Genomic DNA, 20,721 nt, shown 5'->3' with positions numbered 1-20,721 from the left:
GGGCCACTCAAGGACATTCAGAAACTTGTCCCAATGCCACTGCTGTGTTGTCTTGGCTGTGTGCTTAGGGTCGTTGTCCTGTTGGAAGGTGAACCTTTGCCCCAGTCTTAGGTCCTGAGCTCTCTGGAGCTCAAGGATCTCTCTGTACTTTGCTCTGTTCATCTTTCCCTCGCTCCTGACTAGTCTCCCTGTCCCTGCCACTTTAAAACATCCCCACAGCGTGATGCTGCCACCACCATGCTTCACTGTAGGGATGGTGCCAGGTTTCCTCCAGACGTGACACTTGGCATTCAGGCCAAAGAGTTCAATCTTGGTTTCATCAGACCAGACAATCTTGTTTCTCATGGTCTGAGAGTCCTTTAGGTGCCTTTTGGCAAACTCCAAGTGGGCTGTCATGTGTCTTTTACTGAGGAGTGGCTTACTTCTGGCCACTCTACCATAAAGGCCTGATTGGTGGAGTGCTGCAGAGATGGTTGTCCTTTTGGAAGGTTCTCCCATCTCCACAGAGGATATTCTGGAGCTCTGTCAGAGTGACAATCGGGTTCTTGGTCACCTCCCTGACCAAGGCCCTTCTCCCCCGATTGCTCAGTTTGGCCTGGTGGCCAGCTCTAGGAACAGTCTTGGTGGTTCCAAACTTCTTCCATTTAAGAATGATAGAGGCCACTGTGTTCTTGGGGACCTTCAGTGCTGCAGCAAGTTGTTGGTACCCTTCCACAGATCTGTGGTTCAACACAATCCTGTCTCGGAGCTCGATGGCTTGGTTTTTGCTCTGACATGCACTGTCAACTGAGGGACCTTATATAGACAGGTGTGTGCATTTCCAAATCATATCTAATCAATTGAATTTACCACAGGTGGACTCCAATCAAGTTGTAGAAACATCTCAAGGATGATCAATGGAAAAAGGATGCACCTGAGCTTAATTTTGAGTCTCATAGCAAAGGTTCTGAATAGTTATGTAAATAAGGTATTTCTGTTTTTTTTTTTTATATATACATTTGCAAAATGTCTAAAAGCCTGATTTCTCTTTGTCATTATGGGGTATTGTGTGTAGATTGATGATGGGAAAAATATGTCATCCATTTTAGAATAAGAATAAAGCTCTAAGGTAACAAAATGTGGAAAAGGGGAGGGGGTCTGAATACTTCCGAATGCACTGGATTGCTTTCATCATGATGATGAGTCTGATCTCTCTGGCTTATTTTGATAGATTAGAATCTTTACCAACATATTCACCTTGACTCTGTAAAAATGGAGCGGAGGCTCTGGTATGTACACACACAGACACACACACACACAAAATGTATCAGAGGCTCTGGAATTTACCACACATAACATGCCCTCACTGGTGTGTACAAGCATCAATAGCACTTCTACCTCTCACAGTGAACTATTGATACAGATGACCTTTCTGTATTTATATCGCACACAATATTAGCGCTCATCTCTGTTTGTATTTTAATGCTGTGATTTAAGGGTTTGATTCATCTATACCTATTTTAATTGTGCAGTTCTGGCTGTTTATGCAAAAACCTGATTCTGGATCCTTGTGCTAAATACCAAAGTCTAACCTCAAGCCCGGGAAACAACTACACACACCCTCACAAGGTAGGCTATACAAACCACAGATATCCATGACTGGATATCTGTGGTTTGTATAGCTATAGCCTAGCCAGTTAGCTTGGATTGACTGGATACCTGGCTAGGCTATAGCTGTACAAACAACAGATATCCAGTTAATCCAAACTAACTAGCTAGGCTATAGCTATACAAACCCAAGTCAATTCAAGTGTGTGATACTGTACACATTAAAAGTTGTAAGCCGTTTTCACAACAACCTCAAGTTATCTGAATCTGCGACATGAACATCACATATTTCTATTGTTGTTTTTTAAATACAGTACCAGTCTAACTATTTTTGAGTACCAATCTACCAACCAAGCAAGATCTCAATTTCAGTCATATCATCTTGGCAAGTATTGATATTAATTTGTCTGATTATATTACTCGTTAGATAATTTTGAAGTGGTGGATTGTAACTGTAGATTAACATTGCATCCGTACAAATGAATAAATATTAAGTAATTGTTCTATCTGTTGGGTGTCATGACTTGCGTTTCTATCCTTGTCAAATCCACTCCAGAAAGCCATTTGCCAGACCATACTATCAGTATCAGCTAGTTGTTTAGCATCAGTCCCCTGCTGTGTCTGATCGCCTCTCTGTTCCCTTCTCAGATGGATATTGACAGGACATGTCAGATGCCTTGTATGATAAACTACTGCAACTGGAAGACAAAGTGCACAGGAAACGGAAGGGGGAATAGAAGGGTATGAGAGCAACTCCACAGTAGCCTGAATGAAGGAACACTGGACAAGAGAGAACTCCTATCTAATGGACAGACACTCCTATCATGTGCTGCAGATGACTGAGGCGATAAAAAAACGAATCTGATTGACACTATGTCATTGATGGAAGTGATGAATACTGTTTGCCTTATTTTTCTACATTGGGAGGCCTCAAAGACAATGAGTGCTGGTATTATGTTCTAATTTGATTGCCACCATGTCACTCATTGCTGCTGCTACTAATGTATTGTATTTGTATTGCATGTATTGTCACAAACACATTTTAAAGTATGTGTATTATTTAATGTATCAAATAATGTAATAACATTCCAATAAACCATATGACTTTTATTAATGATGTCTGCCCCACTGATGCCCTGAATGACTTTGTGGATTCAAAGTGGTAGACCTACGCTAACTGTATTGATTTTGTTCATTTTAACCAGCATATAGGGCCTACTACTGTAAATGCATGATCCACTTCACATAATTGTTTCTCTGGCTTGCTTGTTTTTTTAGTGCTGTGATAACAATCAATAAAAAGGTTTCACCAGACATTGAAATAAAAGCAAATATGCACATAGCTTACTCACAACATAGGCTACACAAAAACAGAAATATTCACATGACGTGGCATCACTGTCTAAATAAATGCATAGTGTCAATCAATCCAAATTGCGCCACGATTGACTGTTGTCTCCACATGCAAATCCTGTGCGGTCCATTGTTAGGAGGCTGTCAGCAGTAGGTCTACTATCCCCCATAAAGTTCACATATGTGGTCTGTGTGATCCAGTCCCCTGTCCTCTGTGGTGTCCCGCCGGGGTGCGCACACGTGTGGTAGTGTATCTGCTCCGGGGGTGGCTGGGCGCACACCCAGCAGCTGTCGTCCTCTGCCGGAGCCTCTGTCAGCATCTCCTCCTCGACACCGCTGAGTTTTGGGTTGCAGAATGCCCAAACCATGCCGCAGAAATACACGAAAAACGACCCCATGACGAAGACCATGAGAGCGTAAGATTCGATCATCGCCTTCGTAACTGCAGATGTCATCGTTCATGTGAATTGTGTTGTGCGTAATTAATGTGCATACACTTTCCACCAAACAAACACTTCTCTCTCTCACCAGCAACAATAGGCTGAAGCAAGCAGATAAATCGCCGCTATAAAATGATATAGAGAGCTATAGAAATCCAGACAAACATTGATATCCCGCCAGAAATGACTTGGAGAGGTAGTAAATGGCTTTGATCCAGCCTCGGAGGAGCATTCCCTCTGCGCAGTCTGATGTGATGTCCTGGCAGCTCAATGACAATGACAGTCACTACTGTCCCGTCTGTAGAGCGGTGGAGATCATGAGCAATTGCTATCAGGGCTCAAAAACATGATTCATCATATTCTTATTTCAGAGAGGACAGCATCCTGGGATGGGTCAAACCTTTAACAGAACCAGTCATGGCTAGGGTGGGCGCTAGGCAGACAGGAAAAATGGGATGTAAAATGGAGCTTCCCTCTCTGGAACGAACCCCTTTCATCTGTGGTGTCAAAGATGTACCATTTCTCAGAGTCTGGTTGATTCCTCCACTATAGACATGGCTAGACTATGTCTCTCAATGTACATAATAATGTTGACAGACAATCAGGTAGGAGTTAGGAGGTTATCACTATATAAATGAGTCATCTCACAGTGATGGTCATTATACCCTGTTGAAGACAGCTTGTCTGTAGAAACGTTGTACATAATTATTTCTCACCTTAATTTTTTAGGAGTTATCAGGTTATCAGCCTTATGCACTCCTAGCAGGAAAAATACACCTATTTAGGTCTGCGTCCATATTAACCAAGTGTCTTAGAGTAGGAGTGGTGATTTAGGATAAATGTTGCCTTTTATAATGAAGCAGATTATTATGGACATGACCTGATCCTAGATCAGCACTCTGAGACACTTGATAAATACAGGCCCAAATCTCAGCACTTCAGAGGCCACTCCACACAAATAAAATGTTTATACCCTCCATAGGCTACAAATAGTAATTCGAACCCTGATTAATCCTCTTTGTAATAAGATAAAGACATAATAAGACACAAATCTGTTAGGCAGTGGCTGGCTGGCTCTTCTCCTCTGACTCCTCTATTGCTGCCATCTGCTGCCCTTAAATGATCTTTCCAGACCTTTCCTGTTTGACCATGACTCCTGGTTCTCTTTTAGCTAGAAGCATCCCATCTAAAGGAGTCCGCATACTAGCTGACCCTCACACTTTCTGTGTCACTCACATTAAGTTGCTGATCAGTATTCCTACCCATATCCAATGAAATTATCAATAGCCCCTAGGGCCTATAAATAAAATCAAAGTGTATTGGTCATATACACATGGTTAGCAGATCTTATTGCAAGTTTAGCGAACCAGCATATACTGATACTTAAAAGATCGCAAAATATTGACTGTTCTGAGTTGTGCATAGATGTCTCAGGTCACTACCAGAACAGTGTTTTAGATTTGTAAGTCAGACTTGGTCAGGCCTAGGCCTAATTGACATTGCAAAGAACTGTGGAGGCATTCTATGGAGCAACAATGTTGCAAAATGTTTGAGAATGAATATGGCTATTATGTGTGTGTGTGTGTGTGTATATACAGTGGATTTAGAGTATAGAAAGGGTGGGAAAGATCTCCCATACAAGCCTCATACAAAGTAAATGCTTGAATGCAAATTGAAAACTACAACAGACAGCATGAGCATTCATGTTTGTCAACTGGAGAAAAACTAAATGATTAACTCGTCCCTCGTTGTGGGTATGGTAGTTTATTTGAGGGAGCCGCCCCTTATGTTTTTCCGACACTCTCCCTCATCAAAGAACTACACGCTCCACCCGGCGCCAAAGTTTTTGTCCCGGATGTCTATCACGCCGGAAGAGAAGAAGGTTCTTTCCCCAGCCATCTTGTGGCAACATCTAGCGAAGTGTTCGCACCAAGCCTCGTAGAATCGGAGGAAAATCCTGCTGAAGGGGCGCCATCATGCCCGGACATATGCAAGAAGGTTTCGGCTGCGCCATAGCTAACCGATTCGACCAACTATTTGACGACGAGTCGGACCCGTTCGAGCTGTTGAAGGAGGCGGAGAACAAGAAGAAGGAGGCTCCTGTCCCTGGTGCCGCTAAGACCGCGGCGCAAGCTGCCAAGCTCCAGAAAAAGGAGTCCCAGAAAGACAGGAAGGTCGTCCCTGCAGATAAGAAAGATGAGCCTCTGGCACCGGTGACTCTGAAGAAAGATGGTAAGACTGTTTCCCGCAATAGTTGTCCTCTTGATCTGCAAAATCGCAGTTCGCCCTGGATAGTTAAGTATTAACTTTAAGTTAGCTAGCTAACTTAGCTAGCAATGCTTTCAAAGCCTCCATGAGGTCGACATGATTCCCTTTGTCAACTAAAGTTGAAACACTTATCACAGTCGTTGCACAAAGAAGTCAGTGTAACTAGGTGTGGTACATTATTGTGCCCCCTGAAAACGAACTTGCAGGCGAACTTGTTTTGCTGCCAATATTAAAACGCCTCTGGCCTTGTTTAGCCAGGATTGTTAGCCGCAAGTTAATTAGCCAACGTTAGCTAGCCAAAGTCATTTGCTAGCTTGCTACCAAACTACCTGTTGACCAGTGTTTGATTTGTGCATACTTGTTAGATGCACGATTGGCGAATTCATTTTTTTTGCAACATAAATTGTTTACCTAGCTAACGGTGTATTCACACCGGGGTGTAAGCCAACTTTCACATGTGAAGCAATCGTGCTAGGTTAAAATTGAGGATTGTTTTCTAACTAGTTAACCTACGAATTGGCTAGCTAGGTAGCTCACTAGTCTTTCGCTACCTGGTTGCATTAACCCGTGTCGTGACCAACCTCGTGGCCCAGGTTTGGACTGTGCAACAGCGGCAGTCACCTAACTGTCACTCGGTAAGTGGCGCACATTGTTCTCGACAAGGCAGGGAATGATGTCATCTTGCGTAGCGCGGTTGTGAATGTGAATATGGGCGTTTTGTGTTAGTGTCAAATAAAGAAGCTTCACGAGTATGCTTTTTCTGCTACTCGGTAAACGAACAAGGTTAGAGAAGGCGATATATATTGACCAAACAATTACATTGTCGTTTACGTCTGCGTGAGTAAACTAGTGTTACTCGCCTATACATTGTCATGGTTAGTGTAAAATAGGAGGCCCCTGTATTTTGTTAGCAGCCCAGTTACGGCAGTCAAAAGCAAAGTAAAAAAAAAATGGAACCCCAAGAGAAGAGACAGGTGCATGCACCAACGTGCGTTCAGCTGCTGGTGGTGCATGGTGTGGGAGTCTATTTTGGTCAACAGTGGGAGGGACTTGTCAGACCAGTCTCAGAGCATGTTTTCATCTGCTGTGTACTGGCATGGTGGATAATACAAAGCTCAACCTCTGTTTTATATATTTTTTTTAATTATTCGTATTTTAATAGTGTGCCCTTACACTCCAGTTCAGCACATCAGTCCTGCTCTCTTTTGGAGTTGGGTCTTGAGAAAAGTTCTAACTGTAGTTAGTCTCCATTAAATTCCTGTTCGAGTTATTTTAGCTAAAGAATCTTTGGAGGAAATGAGTATTGTACTTGTTCAATTCAATTTGTACTTGTTCAGATCAATTACTAACTCTCCTCTGTCCTGTCCTACTCCAGGACCTGGTCCCAGGAGGATGGGTCCCAGACGTGAGGGTCAGGGCCCGGCTGGGGGTCCACCCCGTGAGGGCCAGGGCGAGGGCCGCCCCCCTACAGACAGACCCCCCCGGACAGACAGGCGGCCGCCACGCCGTTTCGAGAGGCCCCCCGGCGGAGAAGATAAGCCAGCCGAGGGAGGAGAGTTCTCTGTGGAGAAGTGAGTTCTGGGTAGAGCAAGGCTGTGTTCAGTTGGCACCAAACGTGGGTGTTTTGAAAAGGAGTGAAAGGAAGAGGTACTAACCCCCACAATAATACGACTCAGATCCCTGTGGGTGCAGACCTTTGTTGCAGCCAAGCAGTAACCCATCTGATTTCACAAACTGATATTAGTCCTTAACACTAAAACCGCTGGGCCTCGAGGAGGACCCCCCTCAAGCTAATGAGCAGTAATTCTGACTGCCACATTCTAACATTGTAATTAATACATTTCATATATGCTATCAAAAAGTAATAATTTGGTTTATACAGGTCTTAGGTTAGACATTAGAATCCGTTTTTTTTATAACACAATATCATTTTCATTAGTTTAGTGTTTTAGGCTCTATGTAAAAACGCAACACAAATGTAAGTGTTCAATCCATTTTATTCGTAGTGTTATGTTACAACTATGAAACAGAAGGCCTATGTGTTGGGACGAGTTAACAACTTGCTAACGAGTTAGCATCCATTCGTCTTGGTCCATTACGCACGCTTTCACTGTGTACTCCAAGTAGGCCAGAGTGGACTGATAAGACTGCGTGATTTGGTGGACTAATATAGGGGACATATCATTTAGAGATTATAAATAGTAGATAAATACAGTAGAATGGCCTGCCCTGTTTTTCACTGACAATTGGTGATTACATAATTATGCATTGTTCGCTTCCCTGCACTCATCCACTCTTCTCCCAACTGGGCACAGCACCTTCAATGCTCGGGAGAAGTAGGGGCAATGGGGAAAAACCCACAAACTTAAATGACATACCCTCCTAAATCTGGTTATAACTCCAGTTCTGTTTGCGATATTAAGATTCTAGCGACAGTGTGTTGTAGAACCTTTTAGGAAATGTCAAGTATGGAGGGGACATGATGGCAGAGTAATAATTGTATATAAATTCATGGGCAGTCCAAATTACTGCTTTAGCGGTTCTAGTGATGACTGATACAAATGACAGAACCCACACTGGCCTTCTGTAAGACATTATTGTTATCGCTTAAAAAATGTAAACTTACCAGTCGTTTATTGTAAACAAAAGTGACCCCCTTCTCTATTTGACAGGAATTTTCCCCCTCAGGCTGTCAGAGGTAACTCAAACATACCTTAATTATGGGTTCCACGCCACCACCACTCTACTGTTACGTTACAAAGTCATGCCACTTTCACTGATGGTTTTTCACCTTTGCCTTGCCACTTATATTAAACTGTAACCACACAGCAGGGTGTGTATGTAAAGAGTGGCGGTAAAACCCTGTTATGATACATTTCAAATACGCCTTTTCTGTTGTATAAAGAGTTGCTGATCTATCATGAATAGCCGGGGGGGGGGGGGGGGTTATATACTCACAATTCAACTGTGATTTCTCTTAAGGTAGAATCCTGCATCGGGTCGGATACCCATGGCTACCTTATCGGTGAGCCGCAAAAATATCAACTTGTGGGTGAAATTAACATTCTGTCAACACGTGGGTCGGGTCGTGGTTCAGAACAATTACATTGTCGGCTGAAAACATTTTAAATCAAGATAATACACTCTTCTTCTTTTTTTTACCCATGGGCTTATTGGGTTGAGACAAGGCAGACAAGGCTTTCAGCCATGCACGCTTTGAGTGTGTGTGGAGCTGGGAACTGTCCCTTATTTGTGTGGTGCCAAAAAATTCTAATTTGTCCACATGCAGGGATCATGTTCCCTCTCCTCGCGTGAGAATAGGCTATATAACGTGTAAACCAATGCGGCTGTTAAGTTTGATAAGCCTACTAAGTAAATGTAGCCTATTTTTGCAACCTATAGTCGGTTCTGGGAATGGTTTAATTAGGCCTAAACTATTTGATAATCTAAACAATATTTAATCTAAAGGTATTGTTTTAGGACAGCTATTGGCTTTCATCACAGTTAAGAAGGCTAATTAGAAGGCTCTTTCAGTATTTTGAGTGACTTGTTGCATTGTGAAAATTAAAATATTTTTTTCTTAATTCATGGTATGGTTTCTGTTTATCCAAATGTTGAATAGACATGCAGACAAATTAATTCATGCAGGGAAGGGGATTAAAAATAATTATGCCTACTACTCTGGAGTCACAAACAGTTAAATATATTGATGTTATATGACGGGGTAACGGATCGGCTCACGGAACAATTCTATCTATCGATCTGGGTGAGTCGGGTTGCAGAGAGAACTCTTTCCTGATATTGGGTGGGGCTCAGAATTTATGTGGCCGGGGCGGATGCTGCTCCAAAAAGACGGATCCCTGCAGGACTCTACTCTAAGGAAGGATGGAATTAAGAGTGCATTTTGAAAGTATTCAAACAGTGCCTAAGGAAAGGTAAGATCTGTATGACTATGGCATAACACTGTTTCAGTGTAGTTCACAGTATTGGTTATTTTTCACACATTGTGTTTTGCGGTCTTCATTCTAACACTTAATGTTTATGTCTTCCTTTATGTACTGGGGTCTGTTCCTGAGGATGTCTGCTCTATTCGTTACATTTCTATGTACAATGTTTCACCTCACTGAATACACATCAACTGTAGCAGCCTGTTGATTGGTTGGTTTCCTTGTCTGTCCAGGCCCATTGGTGATAGGCAGATGAGAGGACGTGGAGGCGGCCGAGGCGGTATCCGTGGCGGCAGAGGCCGGGGCATGGGCAGGAGCGACGGCTTTGACGCCAGAGGAAAGCGTGAATTCGACAGACACAGCGGCAGTGATCGATCGTACGTCTTCTGTGTCATGTTGTGAATTATGTATTAACTCCCGGCTGGATAAGTCGTATCTCATTATTAGGCCGATTTCCTACTCCGGATCTAAATGGCATGCTCAATGGAGAATCTCTATCCTAACTAGATTTTTTTTTTGTCCAGGTTGAGGGGCAAAAAAATAATTTTTAGGGTCATTATCCAATGAGATGAATTTGTAGTCCAGCACTAGGCTTCATCTTTGTCTGGAGAACTGGTGCATAAGAACTACTTGTTTGAAGTATAAGAACTAGTTTTTTTTTTTAAATGATAAACTATGTTTTTTGCTGGAGAGACTATTGATGTGAAGCTGTGCGCTAAAGCCCATGTTGTTTCAGCAGCCAGAAAGGCGAGGAGAAACGTGGAGGAAGTGGATCTCACAACTGGGGCACCGTCAAGGATGAGATGGGGTGAGCAGCACAGCCGACCTAGCACAACACTTTTTCTCTCGACTTTCTCAAAGGCTGTCTGCAAACCAAGTGTTGTTGAGTTACCTTGTTCAGTTGTGTGTAAACTAATTTGACGTGTTGAGTCAAGACCCCTGGTCTCTATACTGTCCTGGTCACCTGTCAACATACTCAATGTATGAGAGATAAACTTGTTTTTTTTTTCTCCACAGCGAGCACGACCAATCGAACGTGACCGAGGAGACCCCCGAGGGAGAGGAGCCTCGGCCTGCTGACTCTGAGAACAAGTGAGTTGAGGGCTGAGCCTTAAACCATTTCTCCCTCTTCTGCCTAGTGTGCATTCGTTCACTCCCTCTCAGGAATTTAAAAGCACGGTCTGGATGGGTTCTCCACCCTATTTCTCATATTTTTCTGCCAGTTGTGTGTTCTGACAGTTCTGTTTTCTGCTGTGTGTTGTAGGGAGAATGAGGTTGGTGAACCTAAGGAAGTGGAACCCAAGGAGATGACTCTGGATGAATGGAAGGCCCAGCAGGACAAGGAGAAAACCAAGGTGGAGTTCAACATCCGCAAGGCCAACGAGGGAGCCGACAGCCAGTGGAAGAAAGGATACGTGCTGCACAAGTCCAAGGACGTGAGTAGACTGTCAAAACCACAATACTGACTTAGCCTCCATTTTTTTATTTTACATGACCTACTATGTTTTCGTCCCTCTCCAATAAAGGAGAAGAAGGCTGATGCTCTTATTGAAGCTGCGGTGGAGGCTGAGGCAGTTGCCCCTAAGGTGAGTATCACATCTGACAGAAGCGCACGCACTCTCTCTCCCCATGAAAATTAAAGGGAGAGTGTGATATTTTGGCAATTCTGGCTCTTTTTCTGTCTACCCCCCTGAACTCATAGATAGCATTTGGAAGGAAGTTGGTTGTTTTGTAAGCTATTGCTAACTAGCGTTAGCACAATGACTTGAAGTTCACAGAAACAGCTAACATGCTTGGATCTAATCATCAACTCTTATCTAAATGATATGAGCGCACATCTGCTTCACTCCGTCTGAACTGACTGCCGTCAGGTGTGCTTGAACCCTGTGATAGCCCACAGATGGTCATCCATCCAAACAATATCATAAATGGTGATCGAGTCATGCTGGGCCTTGGCATCTTCATTGTTAACATTTGTTCGCTCAATTTGAAACTTTACACACGGTGACTTTACAAGTGTATCCATGAGTTCATCCGAGTCTGGTTAAGTATAGAGAAGATTGATTGTCAAAATCTTACACTATCCCTTTAATGCAGAACTCGCCAGAACAATTGTCAGTGTGCACAGTAAGGGGCCGTTTGTTCGCTTGCTGTCGGCTAGGTGGTTTTAGGGACTACCCACCGGTGGGCAACTGACGGCTGTCATTTTTGCCTATTTCTATATGTAGAATTGGTTTGCAACTAAGTACTTTTAAACCAGCAGACACTTAACAATCCTATTGGTCTGTCTGTGCCATAAGATGACAATGTTGCTCAGATGTGTGTTCTGTCATTGATGATGTTCTCTTTCTTCCCTCGGTCTCTCAGGCTGAGGACGATCACCACTTCCGGAAGCCGGCCAATGACATCACAGCCCAGCTGGAGATAAACTTTGGAGACCTTGGACGCCCCAGCCGTGGTCGTGGTGGGCCCCGTGGCGGCAGGGGGAGCCGAGGGCGTGGAGAGGGCAGAGGAGAGTTCCGTGGAGAGTTTCGTGAGCGTGAGCCCAGGGAGCCCCGTGAGCGTGATGGTGGAGCCCCCACCAGGCCGACCCGTGGAGGACGCACTGACAAGGTAAAGAATACTAATTACTACTAGTCTGTTACAGCTGCTGTGGAAAGGATTTGAGATTAAAAGGAATTTGGATTAAGTACAACATACATGGTCATTTCACTGTATATGTCTGATCAATCTCATTTCCTCTTGTTTTCCCAACCCTCTAACCCTCCTCTCAGCCGAGCGGGGTGATTGTACCCAATGTGGATGATCCAGAGGCCTTCCCGGCCCTGGCCTAAAATGGAGCGGCTGCCCCATAGGCCCCCAGGAGCCCTTATAGCAGTCCCCCCAAGCAGACCCCTAGGCCACTCTATGAGGCTCGCATGTTTCTGAATCCTTCAGCAAAAATGGTATGATGGAGATGACCGTCATCGCTCATGACACTCGCATCTGAGGACTGAATTTTACCCATTTTGGAAAAAAGAGGGGGGGGATACGGAAAAGAAAAAAAACAAAGAAAAAAGAAAAGGACTTGTTGCTACTTCCGGAGGTTTTGTACTTAGAAACAAGGTAGCAGGGACGTTTTCATACGGTATTTTTTTCAGAGATTATGCGTTCTTCATGAATAGTTTTTTTGTATTGCTGCTTGAAAATATGCATTTCCAAATATAAGGTATGAGAAGAGTTATAATTTTAGCTTGTGGTGTCCCATAGCTGTGGAGGGATGGAACCCAAGCCAACTAGCTCTTACCATACTGGGTATTTCTGAAGAAGTTTCTGCATCATCACTCAGTGAGATTTTAAGGGCTGCTTTAGTTCTGGGGTTTTATGTATTATATATTTTTTTTAAGTAAGGCCTAGACCTCTGATGTAGGCCTGTAAAAGTCAACTTTTTTTTCATGGTAAGAGCTCTTTTGAGTGAGATTGTATTTCTGATGGTGCAGATAAGGACATGCCTTGATCGTTGATCTAGTGATTGTACCTACACCCAACAAATTGTTAGAGTAGAGCCTAATTCACTTATGTATTAAAAGGTATTTTGTATAGAAAAGTTTCCAAATGACTCAATAGATCACTTGCGGGGTGAAGGAATACTTCAATTATTTAAAATGTATCACTGACATCTTTGGATCGTGTGACTCCTAAAAGTGAACATTGTACTGTTTCAGTACAATGTACACCCTCTTGGGCTGTGTCTCAATGGTGTACCATGGCTTCCTCTCCTTGTTTCCTCTATACTCATCTGGAAACACAGTTAACAGATTAGTTTAGGTCCAAGTAAAGAAGAGGAAGCCAATTTTAGACTAGTGAGCTGTATCGATAGGTCCCATTGTACTGTTTAATTTACACACTCTTGGGCTGTGTCTCAATGGTGTACAGTGGCTTCCTCTCCTTGTTTCCTCTATACTGATCTGGAAACACAGTTAACATATTAGTTCAGGTCCAAGGAAAGAAGAAGCCAATTTTAGACTATTGAGCTGTGGCCTTGGTCATTTGGAAGCCTTCAGGCCTTGCACTGTTTAAACACTCCACTCCAGGGCAGTGTTCAGCAGGGCACCGTGTCATGCAATGTTAAAATATAAATATACTTAATTAGAACAGATGTGCTCTTCTGAAATGTAGAGTAAGGAGTCATGTCAGCTCTACTTGTGGCATTTCTATCTGCAACACTGTACATCGCACCCTGCTGAACGGGACCCAGTATACTGATACAATTGTGAACCTGCTCCTGCAGTATTTCCTGTGGTAGTTGAATATCCTCCATTTTGATTTTACCTCTGGTTCCCTACTGCGGCACTACTGCGTAATTGCTCTGAAAGAAATACAGTTGTGTGTGTGGATCAGCCAAGTGCTCTACAGATCTGTGTGAACTCTAACCCTGCTATTATAGACCTCTGTCGGTAAATAAAGAAGGTCGATTCATTTTTGCGTTGTTGACTTAAATTCCGACACATGTATCGTTACAGAATCACACACACAAGAAGCCAGTTTGTGAGTTGGTTGCTTGCCACCGACATGGTGAAATCTGAGAATGTATGTCCCACTGCTGTGTTATGGTAGTTTGGCTGATACAAAAGTCCTAAAACCTAACTGGAAGTCCTGACTCACTGTGTACCACGTGGGTTGCGTCAGCCAGGCTAGTTTAATGGTGCACTGGTTCCTGAGTATAGTGGAATTAAGAAATTAAACATGGGGCCGATTCACTTAATTCTGATAGCAGAAGTTTTAGCTCCCTAACCGTGTAATTTGGCTGTATGAATTGAAAGCTAAGATGTTTATTTTCCAGATTTACAGTACCGGGACAGCAGGTAGCCTAGTGGTTAGTGTTGAGGCCAGTAACTGAAAGGTTGCTAGATCGAATCCCCCAACTGACAAGATACAAATCTGTTCTGCCACTGTACAAGGCAGTTAACCCACTGTTCCTAGGCCATCATTGTAAATAAGAATGTTATTAACTGACTTGCCTAGTTAAGCAATGGTTACATAAAAATACCAGTCCAATTTTGGTCACACCTACTCATTTAAGGGTCTATTTTCTACATTTTAGAATAATTTTGAAGACTTCAACAATAAAATAACACATGGATTAATTTAGTACCCCAAAAAGTGTTCGAGTAAATATATTTTAGATTCATCAATAGCCACCCTTTGCCTTGATGACAGCTTTGCACACTCTTGGCATTCTCTCAACCAGCTTCACCTGTAATTATTTTCCAACAGCCTGGAAGGAGATCCCATATATGCTGAGCACTTGTTGGCTGCTTTTCCTTCATTCTGCGGTCCAACTCATCCCAAACCATCTCATTTGGGTTGAAGTCAGGTGATTGTGGAGGCCAGGTCATCTGACGTGCACTCACTGTTAAAATAGTCCTTATACAGCCTGTAGGTGTGTTGGGTCATTGTCCTGTTGATAAACAAGTGATTGTCCCTCTAAGTGCAAACCAGATGGGATGGTGTATCGCTGTGGTAGCCATGCTGATTAAGTGTGCCTTGAATTCTAAATCACTGTCACCAGCAAAGCACCCCATCACCTCCATGCTTCACGGTGGGAACCACGAATGTGGAGATCATCCGTTCATCTACTCTGCATCTCACAAAGACATGGTGGTTGGAACCAAAAATCTCAAATTTGGACTCATCAGACCAAAGGACAGATTTCTACCGGTCTAATGTACATTGCTTGTGTTTCTTGGCCCACGCGAGTCTCTTATTGGTGTCCTTTGGTAGTGGTTTCTTCGCAGTAATTCGACCATGAAGGCCTCATTCACGCAGTCTCATCTGAACAGTTGATGTTGAGATGTGTCTGTTACTTGAACTGTGAAGCATTTATTTGGGGTGCAATGTGAGGTGCCGATTTCCGAGGCTTATAACTAATGAACTTCTCCTCTGCAGTAGAGGTAACCACCTGGGTCTTCCTTTCCTTTGGCGGTCCTCATGAGACAGTTTCATCATAGGGCTTGAAGGTTTTGTGACTGCATTGAAGAAACAAATTGCTTATTTGAGCTGTTCTTGCCATAATATGGACTTGGTCTTTTACCAAATGGGCCTACCTTCTGAATACCACCCCTACCTTGTCACAACACAACTGACTGGCTCAAACACATTACGAAATTCCACAGTGTAACAAGGCACACCTGTTAATTGAAATGCATTCCAGGTGACTGACTACCTTATTAAGCTGGTTGAGATAATGCAAAGCTGTCATGAAGGCAAAGGGTGGCTACTTTGAAGAATCTCAAATATAAAATCTATTTTGATTTAACACTTGGTTACTGCATGATTCCATGTTATTTCATTATTTTGATGTCTTAACTATTATTCTACAATGTAGAAAATAGTACAAATTTAGAAAAACCCTGGAATGAGTAGTTGTCCAAACTTTAGATGGGTACTGTATATATTTTTGTAGCCCTGTATGATGGGTCGCTACTGTATATGTATATTATTGATAGATATCAGACAAAAGTCTTTGTGGTGGTGAATCCGTCATGGATATATTTTTTACATCAACAGAGAAAGAAACAATGTTCTAAGTAACCTATAATAATAACAAAAACAGAAGAAAATAATACAAATGAAGTTTCCACATCACATTTAGGCTGGGTTTCTGTACCGCACTTTGTGCCATCAGCTGATGTAAGAAGGGCTTTATAAATAAATGTGATTGATTGACAGTGCATGTCCAAGTAAAAACCAAGCCATGAGGTGTAAGGAATTGTCCATAGAGCTCCGAAACAGGATTATGTTGAGGCACAGAACTTGGCATGGGTACCAAAATGTTTCTGCAACATTGAAGGTCCCCAAGAACACAGTGGCCTCCATCACTCTTAAATGGAAGAAGTTTGGAACCACCAATACTTTTCCTAGAGGTGGCCGCCCAGACAAACTGAGCTATTGGGGGAGAAGGGCCTCACTCTGACAGAGCTCCAGAATATCCTCTGTGAAGATGGGAAAATCTTCCAGAAGGACAACCATCTCTGCAGCACTCCACCAATTAGGCCTTTATGGTAGAGTGGTCAGATGGAAGCCACTCCTCAGTAAAAGGCACATGACAGCCTGCTTGGAGTTTTCCAAAATGCACTTAAATGACTCTCAGGCTTTGAGAAACAAGATTGTCTGGCCTGATGAAACCAAGATTGAACTCTTTGGCCTGAATGCCAAGTCTGGAGGAAACCAGACACAGCCCATTAACTGGCCAATAACATCCCTACGGTGAAGCATGGTGGTGGCAGCATCATGCTGTGGGAGGCACTGAGAGACTAGTTCGGATGGAGGGAAAGAATAACGGAGCAAAGTACAGAGAGATCCTTGATGAAAACCTCCTGAATAGCATTCATTGGACTCATCAGACCAAAGGGCAGAGGTAGTCACCTGGAATGCATTTCAATTAACAGGTGTGCCTCGTTAAACATTAACTTGTGGAATTTCTTTCCTTCTTAATGCGTTTGAGACAATCAGGTATTTTGTGACAAGGTAGAGGTGGTATACAGAAGATTAGCCCTATTTGGTAAAATACCAAGTCCATATCATGGCAAGAACAGCTCAAATAAGCAAAGAGAAACGACAGTCCATCATTACTTTAAGACATGCAGGGGAGTCAATATGGAAAATTTCAAGAACTTTTAAAGTTTCTTCAAGTGCGGTCACAAATACCATCAAGCGCTATGATGAAACTGGCTCTCATGATGACCGCCACAGGAAAGGAAGACCCAGAGTTACTTCTGCTGCAGAGGATAAGTTCATTAGAGTTACCAGCCTCGGAAATCGGCACCTCAGATTGCAGCCCAAATAAATGCTTCACAGAGTTCAAGTAACAGACACATCTCAACATCAACTGTTCAGAGGAGACTGCGTGAATCAGGCCTTCATGGTTGAATTGCTGCAAAGAAACCACTACTAAAGGACACCAATAAGAAGAAGAGACTTGCTTGGGTCAACAAACACGAGCAATGGACATTTAGACCGATGGAAATCTGTCCTTTGGTCTGATGAGTAAAATTTGCGAATTTTGGTGTGCTGCCCACAGTGTAGCATAGAGGTGGGGGTGCTTTGCTGGTGACACTGTCTGTGAATTATTTAGAATTCAAGGCACACTTAACCAGCATGGCTACCATAGCATTCTGCAGCGATATGCCATCCCATCTGGTTTGCGCTTGGTGGGGCTATCATTTGTTTTATAATAGGATAATGACCCAAAACACACCTCCAGGCTGTGTAAGGGCTATTTGACCAAGAAGGAGAGGGATAGAGTGCTGCATCAGATGACCTGCCCTCCACAATCACCCGACCTCAACCAAATTGAGATGGTTTGGGATGAGTTGGACCGCAGAGTGAAGGGAAAGCAGGCAACAGGTGCTCCGCATATATGGGAACTCCTTCAGGACGGTTGGAAAAGCATTCCAGGTGACTACCTCATGAAGCTGGTTGAGAGAATGGCAAGCATGTTCAAAGCTGTCATCAAGGCAAAGGGTGGCAACTTTGAAAAATATTAAATTAAAATATATTTAGATTGAACCCTTTTTTGGTTACGACATGATTCCATATGTGTTAGTTCATAGTTTGATGTCATCACTTTTATTTTACAAAGTAGAAAATAATAAATAATTAAAAAGCCTTGAAAGAGTGTGTCCAAACTTTTGACTGGAACTGTACAGTTGAAGCTGGAAGTTTACATACACACTTAGGTTGGAGATATTAAAACTAGTTTTACAGCCACTCCACAAATTTCTTGTTGACAAACTATAGTTCTGGCAAGTAGGTCATGCACAATCTACTTTGACACAAGTAATTTTTCCAACAATTGTTTTCAGACAGATTATATCACTTATAATTCATTATCACAATTCCAGTGGGGCAAAAGTTTACATACACGAAGTTGACTGCCTTTTAAACAGCTTGGAAAATTCCAGAAAATTATGTAATGGCTTTAGAAGCTAATGATTGGCTATTTGACATAATTTGAGTCAATTGGAGGTGTACCTGTGGATGTATTTCAAGGCCTACCTTCAAACTCAGTACCTTTTTGCTTGACATCGTGTGGAAATTAAAAGAAATCAGCCAAGACCTTAGAAATGAAATTGTAGACCTCCACAAGTCTGGTTCATCCTTGGGAGCAATTTCCAAATGCCTGAAGGTACCACGTTCATCTGTACAAACAATAGTACGCAAGTATAAACACCATGGAACCACGCAGCCGTCATACCGCTCTGGAAAGAGACGCGTTCTGTCTCCTAGAGATGAACATACTTAGGTGTGAAAAGTGCAAATCACTCCCAGAACAACAGCAAAGGACCTTGTGAAGATGCTGGAGGAAACGGATACAAAAGTATCTATATCCACCGTAAAACGAGTCCTGGATCGACATAACCTGAAAGGCCGCTCAGCAAGGAAGAAGCCACTGCTCCAAAACCGCCATCAAAAGCCAGACTACGGTTTGCAACTGCACATGGGGACAAAGATTGTACTTTGGAGAAATGTCCTCTGGTCTGATGAAACAAAAATAGGACTGTTTGGCCATAATTACCATTGTTGTGTTTGGAGGAAAAAGGGGGAGGCTTGCAAGCCGAAGAACACCATCCCAACCGTGAAGCACGGGTGTGGCAGCATCATGTTGTGGGGGTGCTTTGCTGCAGTAGGGACTGGTGCACTTCACAAAATAGATGGCATCATGAGGAAGGGGAAATGATGTGGGTATATCAGTCAGGAAGTTAAAGCTTAGTCACAAATGGTTCTTCCAAATGGACAATGACCCCAAGCATACTTCCAAAGTTGTGGTAAAATGTCTTAAGGTCAACAAAGTCAAGGTATTGGAGTGGCCATCACAAAGCCCTGACCTCAATGCTATAGAAAATATGCAAGCAGAACTGAAAAGGTGTGTGCGAGCAATGAGGCCTACAAACCTGACTCAGTTACACCAGCTCTGTCAGGAGGAATTGGCCAAAATTCACCCAACTTATTGTGGGAAGCTTGTGGAACGCTACCTGAAACGTTTGACCCAAGTTAAACAATTTAAAGGCAATGCTACCAAATACTAATTGAGTGTATGTAAACTTCTGACCCACTGGGAATGTGATCAAATAAATAAAGCTGAAATAAATAATTCTCTATTATTTTCTGACATTTCACATTCTTAAAATCAAGTGGTGATCCTAACTGACCTAAAACAGGGAATTTTTACTATGATTAAATGTCAGGAATTGTGAAAAACTGAGTTTAAATGTATTTGACTAAGGTGTATGTAAACTTCCTACTTCAACTGTATGTGCCACTTCCTGTTTTGCATTTTAAACACTTTGGGGGTCTTTGAGGGTCAAACTTATTAAGAACGTATGGGGTTCTATGTTGACTGTGTAAAATGTTGTACTGGAACAGCAGAATGTGGTGAGTCTGTGAATTGGGGAAACATTTATCAGCTGGACCGCTCATTGACGCATCTGGAGGTAATGTCTCTCTAAATATAGAGTTCAACTTGCAAGAAACAATAATAGTAATTTTTGCGGGATACCAAATGTAGCTTAGATATGTGTAAAAGACATAAAGAACATTGTTTGAGTATAGGTCATGAATAAATCTGATCTCTCTGCTGTGCCATGAGTTGAAGATACTGTTGTTAAAGCCTGAAAGCTGTAATTACTTGTCAATGATGAGGATATACACTACATTGCCAAAAGTATATGGGCACCTGCTCGTCGAATATCTCATTCCAAAATCATGGGCATTGGTCCCCCCCTTTGCAGCTATAACAGCCTCCACTCTTCTGGGAAGGCTTTCCACTAGATGTTGTAACATTGCTTCCAGCCACAAGGACATTATTGAGGTTGGGCACTGATGTTGGCTCGCAGTCTGCGTTCCAATTAATCCCAAAGGTGTTCAATGGGGTTGAGGTCAGTTGTTGTGCTGACGTTGCTTCCAGAGGCAGTTTGGAACTTGGTAGTGAGTGTTACAACCGAGTACAGACTTTTTAGCACTCTGCGGTCCCATTCTGTGAGCTTGTGCGGCCTACCAGTACGCGGCTGAGCCATTGTTGCTCCTAGACATTTCCACTTTACAATAACAGCACTGACAGTTGACCAGGGCAGAAATTTGAACTG

General features: G+C 42.8%; 1 protein-coding gene across 2 annotated transcripts; it reads left to right on the top strand.

Annotated features, from left to right (window-relative positions):
* The first annotated feature begins 5,228 nt into the window (after positions 1-5,228).
* Positions 5,229-14,054, top strand: LOC139409377 (SERPINE1 mRNA-binding protein 1-like). 2 transcript variants are annotated; one of them, XM_071154447.1, is made up of 9 exons: positions 5,229-5,612; positions 7,024-7,219; positions 9,829-9,972; positions 10,335-10,403; positions 10,613-10,687; positions 10,860-11,031; positions 11,122-11,181; positions 11,963-12,208; positions 12,370-14,054. In XM_071154447.1, the coding sequence occupies exons 1-9, from the start codon at positions 5,357-5,359 to the stop codon at positions 12,427-12,429; spliced, it is 1,278 nt and encodes a 425-aa protein (XP_071010548.1). In that variant the 5' UTR covers positions 5,229-5,356; the 3' UTR covers positions 12,430-14,054. The 2 variants fall into 2 exon arrangements, with proteins under 2 accessions (XP_071010548.1, XP_071010547.1); XM_071154446.1 differs by having other exon boundaries at positions 10,332-10,403.
* The last annotated feature ends 6,667 nt before the right edge of the window (positions 14,055-20,721 follow it).

This window comes from Oncorhynchus clarkii, chromosome 5, assembly GCF_045791955.1.
Source record: "Oncorhynchus clarkii lewisi isolate Uvic-CL-2024 chromosome 5, UVic_Ocla_1.0, whole genome shotgun sequence".
In the NCBI taxonomy this organism is placed as follows: Eukaryota; Metazoa; Chordata; class Actinopteri; order Salmoniformes; family Salmonidae; genus Oncorhynchus; species Oncorhynchus clarkii.
The sequence above is the reverse complement of the archived record's forward strand: the minus strand, read 5'-3'. Positions and strand labels throughout refer to the sequence as shown.